Source organism: Danio aesculapii, chromosome 25 (genome assembly GCF_903798145.1).
Source record: "Danio aesculapii chromosome 25, fDanAes4.1, whole genome shotgun sequence".
In the NCBI taxonomy this organism is placed as follows: Eukaryota; Metazoa; Chordata; class Actinopteri; order Cypriniformes; family Danionidae; genus Danio; species Danio aesculapii.
In genome coordinates, this window is record NC_079459.1 from 32,991,815 (window position 1) to 33,002,787 (window position 10,973).

The 10,973-nt window shown below is 37.9% G+C and overlaps 1 protein-coding gene across 1 annotated transcript in view; it reads right to left on the reverse strand.

Annotated features, from left to right (window-relative positions):
- Nucleotides 1–2,067: 2,067 nt before the first annotated feature.
- eps8l2 (EPS8 like 2) overlaps nucleotides 2,068–10,973 on the reverse strand; it is a 56,240-nt gene continuing 47,334 nt past the window's right edge. The window contains exons 12-19 of the mRNA XM_056452075.1: nucleotides 10,721–10,877; nucleotides 10,583–10,617; nucleotides 10,181–10,286; nucleotides 9,481–9,612; nucleotides 7,895–7,943; nucleotides 7,640–7,817; nucleotides 4,481–4,613; nucleotides 2,068–2,347 (exon numbers count right to left, since the gene is read on the reverse strand). Of these exons, the coding sequence (XP_056308050.1) occupies nucleotides 2,276–2,347; nucleotides 4,481–4,613; nucleotides 7,640–7,817; nucleotides 7,895–7,943; nucleotides 9,481–9,612; nucleotides 10,181–10,286; nucleotides 10,583–10,617; nucleotides 10,721–10,877 (862 nt within the window). The 3' untranslated portion in view covers nucleotides 2,068–2,275. The remainder of the gene's footprint in view (nucleotides 2,348–4,480; nucleotides 4,614–7,639; nucleotides 7,818–7,894; nucleotides 7,944–9,480; nucleotides 9,613–10,180; nucleotides 10,287–10,582; nucleotides 10,618–10,720; nucleotides 10,878–10,973) is intronic.

The following is a 10,973-nucleotide window of genomic DNA, read 5'->3' on the forward strand; positions in this document are numbered from 1 at the left end:
AGCATCAGAACATGCATGAATTTAGCACATTATTTACATTATGTGGGACATTTCCTTTGAAAACAGACAGTTTTACATCGAAACCCCAAGAAAACATTCACAACTTGTCTTATAGATATGAGTGAGTCTCTGCCAGTCATAAACATGTAACGGTCACAAAACCAAGTGGGAAAATTATATATACAGTTGGTCAGAATTATTAGCCCTCCTGAATATATTTCCCCCAGTTTCTGTTTAACGGAGAGAAGATTTTTACCAACACATTTCTAATCATAATAGTTTTAATAACTCATTTCTAGTAACTGATTTATTTTATCTTTGTCATGATGACAGTAAATAATATTTGACTAGATATTCTTTAAGATACTAGTATTGAGCTTAAAGTGACATTTAAAGGTTTAACCAGGTTAAAGGTAGGATGATCAGGCAAGTCAATCTATAACAGTGTTTTGTTCTGTAGACAATTGAAAACAAAGATATTGCTTAATGGAGCTAATAAATATGACCTTATAAAGATTTAAAAAAATTAAAATAAAACCTGATTTTATTCTAGCCGAATAAAAGAAATAAGACTTTCTCCAGAAGAAAAAATATTATAGGAAATACTGTGAAAAAGTCCTTGCTCTGTTAAACATCATTTGGGAAATATTTGAAGAGTTAGGCCCAATCCCAATTCTCTTTTTGTACCCTATGTTTTGGAGTTAGGAAGATTCTAAGGGCCCATACATTTAGGGGGAACCCAGAAACATTATCAAGGGCCCGCGCCAATCCCCCTCTACACTTACCAATATCCCCCAACCCCCATGGCGGCCAACGGCGCCCCTGCCCCTACCCTCCTCTTGGCCTTTAAAAACAAGTGTTAAGGGAAAGGGCTTCAAAATTTACCCCTAAGAATTGGGACAGCACTACAGCACACGTCATCAGATGTCATCACGATCTCTTGCTTCATATGAGATCAGACGATGGCGACTGCTGTAGTTATTCCAGTTGTGCTATTTTTCTAGTATTTATGTTCAGGAAATCACTGAAGGCGTATATTATGTTATCATAACGATCTAACGTGACAATAAGATCGTAACTGGAGTGTGTATTTACACAGTGGCCATATTAATCAAGGTAAACACACGAAAACAACATTAACATTATAGCAGACACTGTAAAAAGCTCATTCCCAGCCACTAGACTTTTCTGACAGGGGATTCCAGTGTCATCGAGTGACAATGTTGTGGGACTGCTGTACAGGAGTTATTGTGGATTATAGATCGTGATTAGCGGTTTTTATTTTAGTGTTTTATTTAAGCATGACGGTAAAACATGAACGCGGTTATGAATATATTAAAACGTGTGTTTGTTTGCTGTAGAAATTCGGAATAATGACAAAAGCATACTAATTTGTGGATCTCCTTACTTCCGGGTGCCGCTGTGGCTAGTATAGTCTGGGAAATTTTCTTACCTCTTGGTTTCGAGTGTAGTCCTGAAAAATCTTCGTTGGAAGAGGTATCTACCCCTTCCCCTTAGCCCTACGCCTTCAAGCTAAAGAGAATTGAGACACCCCTACCCCATTGCGTGCACGCGCAAAACGAGGGGTAAGGGTAAGAGGAAGGGCTAAAGGGTAGAATTGGGATCTAGCCATCAAAAAAAATAATAATTCACAGGATGGCGACTCATTCTGACTTCAACTGTGCTTATATATATATTTATATATATATATACACACATATAGCATCAAATTAAATCTAAATTTTGCGCAATAAGTTTTGCATTTAATCTCAACTTAAAATGTTTCATTTCTAAATTGCTTTAACGTGAAAATATATTACAATTGTAAAGTGTTTATTCATAACAGCAATTGTGCTGATCTGCTCAAAAAGAAAAACTCAACAACAGTAAATCCAAAAATCCCTCCTAAAACTTTTATGGTCATAAAATAAAAATATTGGAATCATATTTTGTCTATTTTTAATTTCTGAGTGACCGATACATGTTTTTAATAGATTCACCGATACGTTGTTTTCATGCAATAAGAGTCACAGAAGAGTCACAGAAGCGCACGTTTTTTTCAGCATGAACGGGAGAACGTATATGATGATATATTATGATAAGGTCTGTACGTACACTAACAATAAAAAGCACCAACAATAAATATACAATTACAAAATTTCTTGGATTAGATGTTTCGCGGAAGCTTGTGGCATAAATCTACATTGTCTAAGTTCATTGGTGGGTTGGAGCTGACGGTTCCTGTTGCCGGTTTGATTGGCAGTCCAGGCGACGCTCATTTGGTGGATTTGATTTTCTCCTGCTGCCTGATCATGATCTCCTCCAACTCGGAAACTCCTCGACTCTTCTAGAAGAATGAAAGTAAATAAAAAATAAAGACTGATTACTATGGCACTTGTATCTTTCTCATAATGTCACATGACGATGTAAAAATGCTGGATTCCAGTCGATTTGCATTGGGTCAACATGAATGAATTAAGTTCACTGATTAGTACGGCCAGAGAGAATCTTTTCTTTTGAGTGTAAAATGTTTAGGGAGGAATCGCTTGTTTTTGGCACTTCTGATTTTGCAAGATATAAATGATAAAGGTGAAGAAGTGAATTGTGAGGTAAAATACTGAGTGTGTGATTCTAAAGAAAAAAGGACAAGAGAAAAAGAAGCAAGAATTGCATATTGAGAAGTAAAAACTGAAAAGCAAACCTCCAAAAATGAATAACAATGAGATATAAATGTTCAATTCAACTGGAAAGAGCAGAGATTACAACATGTAAACATAATATTCAGAGTAAAAAAAAGTCACAATTGCAAGGTGTAAACTCAGGGACAAAGATTATAAAGATTTGAAGAAATAAAATCAGAATTCCAAGAAGAAACGTCAGAATTGTGCAACGTCCAAACCCAACTTCAACAGTGTCAGACATTAACACTCAGGTCGGCATTGTGAAATGTATCTCGGAATTGAGAATTAACTACGAATGCAGAGCAAAAAGTCAGATTTGGCAATATGAAATGAACTCCGAGTCAGAAAATCAGAGCTCTGTCTGAAAAAAAGTCAAAAATTGTGTGATTTATATTCGAGATTTATAGGGCACCCATGGTGAAAAGTCTACTTTTCAAGCTGTTTTGACAGACATATGTGCATGTATGGTGTATAGACTGTCATATTGGGCTGATATAAGCACACCCAGTGCTTTTTTTCAATTTAACAACATAAAAACGGTGGACCAATTGGAGCGGTTTTCAGAACCAACCGCAACTTTCCGTAGGAGAGCGGTCCCCCCGCCCACCAATATTGATTGACAGGCGCGTCATCATATCCTCAGTTTGTTGATTCACGTCCGCCATTTTCAGCGTGAGTCGAAGCGAAATCACTAAAGGAACACGCTAGCTCTATTTTTAGATGCAAGGCTCATTGGGCTCAACACAAGAGCAATATTCTCCACATTATCGTTCTAATCTATTACCTCTCTTTAGGTAGGTTTGCAAACATGTGTACTTCTCATTGAGTCTACCTTATACTTCAACCGTTTGCATTTCTCGCGATCCCAGAAGCTCCCTGTGATCTTAACTAGGTGCTGCTGTACCTGATGCTGCACCATGGGTTTTAGAATTCTAAACATAGGTTTCTATCAGGGTACACACAACGGCGCGAGGATTCGGGACACTTCATGTTTCTGCCGCGCCACAGAGAGTGTCTGGTGTGCCGTGTCGCGGCTTCGAGCGACGCATCCGGTGCCTCAGTCAAAGTTAATTCAGTGTGTGTGGTTATTAGTCTCGGTGTACAAGCTCAGTACTTGAAACTAGCACACAGCTGGCTGTAAAACTACACAAAGACACAAATGATTTTGTACTCTCTGCTTGGTCTGTGTCCGAGTCATATATGTACGACTGATTGCTGATCCTCTCACTCCTGCTCCTTCTCTCAGTCTGCCTGTCAGACTCTGTTGCAAACACAGAGCGGGTGAGCTCATGGCTCCGCCCCCGTGTTACGTTGGGCGGGAAGCCGAAACTAGTCTACATGTGAAGCAACACACCCCTAAATCAGCGAGCTGTGGACACGCCCCCAACATGACACTTTTTAAAGGGCACCTAGGTTAGCCCTTTTTTCAGATTTAATATAAGTCTTTTGTGTCTCCAGAAAGTGTGTGTAAAGTTTCAGCTCAAAACACCCATCAGATTTTTTATTATACACTAGGGACAATTTAGCTCACCCGATTCACCTATACCACATGTCTTGGGACTGTTGGGGAAACCGGAGCACCCAGAGGAAACCCACGTCAACACAGATGACAAAAATCAGAACAGCAAAAATCCAAAAGAAAATGAGCAAGTCAGAGTTGTGCAACACATTCAGAATTATGAGAAGTCGACTCTCACTTCTAGACTGTTTTTGACATGATTTCATGATGTAAACTCTGGATTCTGGGGATTTTTTCTAAACATTCTTAGGTTAATATGCTAGTGTGTGTGAGGGCAGACCTCGAGCTGTGACTTCTGGACAGTGATCTGGCTGTAGACGCGGGATCCTTCATCTCCACACACAGCCTTCAGATGATCTTTATTCAGAGAGAAGAGCTGAGCTCCGGTCAGAATGCCCAGACGCTCCACCGTCCTGACACACACACACACACACACACACACACACACACACACACACACACACACACACATTATCACTTCAGAAACTTTAATGACTTGATAACAGTAACTCATATGATATATTTTCATATTTAACATTTTTAATTGTTTTGAAAGCGTAATGATTCGGCAGGAGAATAAATGTTGCTGAATAAATTAGTGATGCACCGAAAACTGAAAATGCTTTGTAATAATTATTTATTATTTTATTGAATAATAGTCATTTTACTGACAGTGAACATCATTTTACCAGCGTTGCCATGACAGCACAGTAGCACTATTGCAAGCAGCAGGAGCTAGTATACTGCATAGAAATGTCCTGTCTGCTCTTTCAATGTCAATTTATTTGGCGGCCAAAAATTGGGTGAATTTCAAAAATACATTTTCAGATTGTAAAACTGACTACACTCTTAATTAAAACATAATTATCTGACTTTAGATTTTTGTTATATTATTTTATATGGTATAATGATATAACTTATTCAATCATATTAACACTTTTAGTATATTAATATTACACTATTAATACTTTTAGTTTAGTCCTTTTAGTTTGAAATATTTGTATTTATTTAAATACATTTGTCATAGTTTGTCATAACAAATAGCTAAAAGATCAAATAAAACTAGACATTAGATAAATTACTAATACACTTTATTCATTCATTCATTTTCTTTTTGGCTTAGTCCCTTTATTCATCAGGGGTCGCAACAGCGGAATGAACCGCCAACTTATCCAGCATATGTTTTACACAGCGGATACCCTTCCAGCTGCAACCTATCACTAGGAAACAACCATACACACTCATTCAGCTTACCCAATTCACCTATAACGCATGTGTTTGGACTGTGGGGGAAACTGGAGCACACCAAGGGAAAGCCACGCCAACACGGGGAGAACATGCCAACTCTACATAGAAATGCTAACTGACCCAGCCGAGGCTCGAACCAGCGACCTTCTTGCTGTGAGGCGATCATGCTACCCACTACGCCACCATGATGCCCTCATACATTTTAATAGTTGAAAAATATTTATGTGCTAATTTGCCGTTTAATACATACAGTTCTTTTATTTTATATATATTTATAAGAATTTCGAAGACTGAGATTTTAACTAAAAATTAGTCTTTACTTGGGCTGCTTTCACACCTGTAGATCGATTATTTTGTTCTGAAACAGGGATTCAGAATGTTACAGTGTTGCTCTTTGCTCTTGGTGTGGTTCGCTTTCACACGGCAAAGTTTCTTAACGGACCAAAGTAGCTGAAAGTCACGTGCGAGTAAACTCTCCTCACATTGGTCAGAGTTTCACAGTTTATTTTGCAGAGTCCTGCTCAGCTGTCATGCAGCCTTATTTTAATTCATGACTATGAGCAATAGGACATTATAAGCGAAAAAATGTGCTTAAATTTTAAATGGTGACACTCTCAGACATCGTCACCAGGTATGAATCAGAGGTAAGACTTTCTCATACAGAGCCGTTGGCTAGAATTACAACTTATAGGCTTTACATTATAGAGAGAAATAACAGATAAACAAAGACTGCAGTTCAGTCAGTTTTCCTAACAGATAAATAGCTCTCGTTAGTAGTTTAGCATGTTTTCACTTTCGTATTTGTCATAAAACGCACATTTACAGGTAGAAATGACATCCTGCCCTACTCATAATTCTCTCTTCATATAGCAGCATATATATGCCTATTACATGTCCATAATACACTGTGATATAGCCTTGCTCGGATCGTTTTGCTTTCTCACTTCAACTGATCTGCTCCAGAGTTCATTTTAATCAAGCCGAGACCACCTCATTCAGGTGATCTTGGACCGATTGATTTACTGCGGATCCGAGCGCGATTGCTGGATTCACATATGACAAACGAACCGCGCTAACTGGGGAAATACGCCAGGTTAAGAAGCAAAAGTCTAGGTGTGAAAGCACCCTTAAACACTAAAAAAATATGCAATTTTAAAACTAGACATTAGATAAAACACTTTTTTCTCATATTCTAATACATATTAATAGTTTAAATATATATATATATATATATATATATATATATATATATATATATATATATATATATATATATATATATATATATATATATATATATATATATATATGTATATGGCATTGTGCCATTTAATACATTACATTTTATTATTTTACGTTTTTAATTTAGAAGGCTGAGTTTTGAACAGAAATATTTTTTATTTAATACTAAAAAATATGTAATTTAAAAGTTTTAATTTTAAATAAGTTTTATCTCTGTTTTTTAATAGTTTTTTAAGCGTAAAAACAAGGAATTTTATTTCAGTCAATAAGTTCATGGACATAAGTTCTCAATACAATTTTAATATAGACCTTTTTCTTGGCTGTTGCATGGAGGGCACCAGAGCGACCAGCGTCTTCCGGTAGAATGGTTAGAACTTCCGTTTACAGCATTTAAAACAGGTAATTTGCGCACCGAAAATGGGTTTCAATAGAGTTTTTAATGGATTACGGACCGTTTTTGTGACACACAACTTAGAAAGGTGTGTGTTAAAGCCGTTATAATCTGTCAGATGTCATTCAAGCGTGAAAGAAAAACATTCTCCTAGTTCCCATGTCTGCTGTCCGAAATACAGTGCGTGTGTGCATGCAATACTTCACTGCATTATAGAGCAAACCAGATTACTGCCATGAAACTTAACAGGTACTGTATGTAAGTCATGCAATCTACAAAAATGACCAATAAAAGTCTGTTACTGATACTCTGCTGGCTGATTAGCATGTTGATTCTAATCGTGAGCCGTTTAGGTTTAATTTAGTGTGTTGTATTCACCACGGTTTGTGTTTTTCTGTCATTTCAAAATGACACTAGCCTATATTTTCACTTTGTCACACTTATTAAATAACGCATCAGCTGCCGACCGGAAGTTCTCAGCATTCTCCTTGCGCATACACACAAAGCATAACAGGTAATTTTGCGTTCTAAGAAAAAGGTCTATATTTATTGACTCACGGTTTGGAGAATCCCTTGGCGTTGAGCCAGCTGGTGACCTCTGCTGGACCGGAGTCGAAGCTGAGGGGACCTGCGGACTGACGGACCACCTTAAAGTTCCTGGTGGGCTGATGAATCTTATTACCGGTGATCAACATGAGCAGCTCATCGTTCACTTTATCCATCTGCTGAGTGTGACCTGAAAACACACACAGCGAAACGTATTCAACACTGAACACAGAACAACTTCACCTTCTGTATTCAGCTCGAACTCACTGTCTTTATCGTTGCCCTGCGAGCCGGACGGCGACTGTCCACGGTACGACTGGAAAAACACAAAACAATGAGACGTGAGGATTTTAAAGGTGCTGTATGAATGTTTTGACTCTTCTAAAGCATAGAAATACCCTAATAAAACATCTGAAAAACAATGCTAGGGTCAGTTACTCTCATTTAAAAATGAGCGTTCTGTGTCGGAATGCCTGTCTTTGTTTTGGCCTCTATAACCAGCCCCCTGCCAGTTTAACCAATTATATTTTTCAACACATTCTTGCTTATATGAAAAACAATGCTTCAGAGTTATAAAAATCCAAATGAGGTGTTTTTTATTTTGCAAACAATTCAAATATTACAAACATAAATATTAGCTGAGCGTCAATAATGCTAAGTGAACATACTTGTTTATCTGAAAAGCAATGCTAAAGTCAGTAATTCTGCTTTGAATATGTGCATTACCTCTCGGAATGACTGTCTCTGATTTCGCCTCTATAACCAGCCCCCTGCCAGTTTAACCAATGACATTTTACAGCACACAGAGTTGCCTTGGCGGAAAACAATGCAAATTTTATGTCAGACTTAAAAGCTGCTTAATGCATGCGGCTGAAAATGCGACCTCCAGAGGAAAGTAGCAGCCTCCGAAACGAGATGAAGATTCTGAGTTATAAAAATGCACATGAGGTGTCTTTTATTTTGCAAACAAATCCAATTTTACAAACATTTGCCATGTGAACATCAAACATTTTATCTTACAGTATAGTCATTAAATGCTGATTGTAAGAAACTAATCCTGAACTAAAACGTTCTTCATCGACTGAATATAAATAATCCAGCAGGGGGCGCCTATAAAACAGCAGGAATAACAGTGTTGCCTCAGTTACTGCAGTAAACAAAGCAGCGTGACGTCAAATCTAGCAGGATTTTATCGATTTCATACAATACACAGCATCTCAATATTCGCAGATTAAATTCAGGCTGTAAATTCAGTACAAATTCAGCTGTACATTGTATAATCAAAAATTATACAAAATTAAATACCTTGTAAAATGGAATTTAAGACTTTTTAATAATTTTTAGGGGTCTTAAAGTTCTCTAAATTGTTGTATCAACTTCTAAAACTTGAAGACCCCGCAGGTAGAAAAATAAAACTTTCTAATATTTTGAATTTAGACAGCAATACCTAGTTTAACCACTAGGTTATCACTCCTACATACTGCACTTATTCATTCATTTTCCTTTGGCTTAGTCCCTTATTTATCAGAGGTCGCCACAGCGGAATAATTCGCCTTCTTATCCAGCATATGTTTTACATAGCGGATGCCCTTCCAGCTGCAACCCAGCACTGGGAATCACCCATATACTCACATTCACACACTCATACAATATGGTCAGTTTAGTTCATCCAATTCCCCTATAGCGCATGTGTTTGGACTGTGAGGGAAACCGGAACACCCGGAGGAAACCCACGCCAACATGGGGAGAACATGCAAACCTTCTTGCTGTGAGGCGACAGTGCTAACCACTGAGCCACAGTGCTGCCCTACATACTGCATTTTAATGCAAATTTACATCATTTTTCGTTTTACCGGACTGTAAGGCGGGTCGATCATGGCTTGAGGGTCCTCAAGTTTGACCACATCCAGGATATTGTAGGGCACATATCCAGCCTGGCCGCTTCTGTTCCTCAACTTCCACCACTGTTTACCATCCTCCAGCACCTGAAACCCGCATCCATCAGTCCTTAAAGAAACACTACATTTTCTTTTCTTCGTAAATCAAGTTTAAACATTTTTGAATCCATTAAGCCAATCTCCGGGTTTGGCAGGAACACTTCTGTTAGCTTAGCTTAGCATAGATCATTGAATCAGATTAGACAGTTAGCGTCTCGCTCAAAATTTTCCTATTTAAAGCTCGACTCTTCTGTAGTTACATCGTGTACTAAGACAGAAAAAGGAAAGTTGCTACTTTCTATGGCTAGCAACTATACTCTCTATCTGGCGTAATAATCAAGGAAGTTTACCGCTGTACCATGCGCACTGATATTACGCAGCACCTCCAGCTAGGTAACTAGATAACAGTGCTGTATAATATCATGTTAGTGAAAGTGTATGTAAGATATGATCCTTTTATGATGGGTTTTACAACACTGACAGTTTTTGTCCTGTGCTTGAACGTGTAACTTGTTTTTTAAATCGATGCACATGTGCTTTAGAGCTTCAATTAATCCTACTGCTGTCTTGGAGAAGTGCTTTCAGTATGAGAAACGTAATTTAATGTTGTTCTTACCTCCAGAATTTCATCTTGTAGCACCGACAGCTCATTTGCATTTCGTGCCACAAAGTGGTAGCGGATTTTTGCATACTTCCGAGGAGCAGGAGACGGTGAATAAGACCTGTGGAATTGTGAGAAGAACAAGATGAAAATGAAATCCTCCACAACAGACGTTTAATACGTACTGTATGTTACACAGTTCACACAAACATGAACATCCTGTCATCATTTGCATTTCTACTCAAAACTCCCAAAATAGGTGACCTTTACCAGATCCATTGAAAATAATATAAAATATAGACACACATGGCTGTAAATTTTTAACAGAATAAGATAATAACACCAAATTTGGTACAAATGTGCACAGACTTAATCTATGTCCACACACAAAATTTCAAATTCTGACAACAAACTCACCCATTCGAAGAGGGCGATGACTGCGATCCGAAGAACTGACATGGACGAGAGTGAAAACATGATTCTGATTTAATATGGAGACGGTATTTTACACAGACAGATTTTTTAATTATAAACACACACTCATCAATTTGTCACCTCTTTGCTCCTGTATTCTGACTGTACTGGAGATTTGGGTACACCGATGCTCTCCGTCTCCCATGGCGACGTGCGGAATAATTCCACCGGCGGCTCCCATCCGTTGCGGAACTTCGGGACATATAGAGGAGCGCATTGATCTCTAGGCCAATCAGCTCTAAGAAAACACGCCCAGAATTAGATAACATCATCATCATCATAAATATCTGATTTAGAAAAAAAACTACAATTTTAGAAACTTTAGAAACTACAA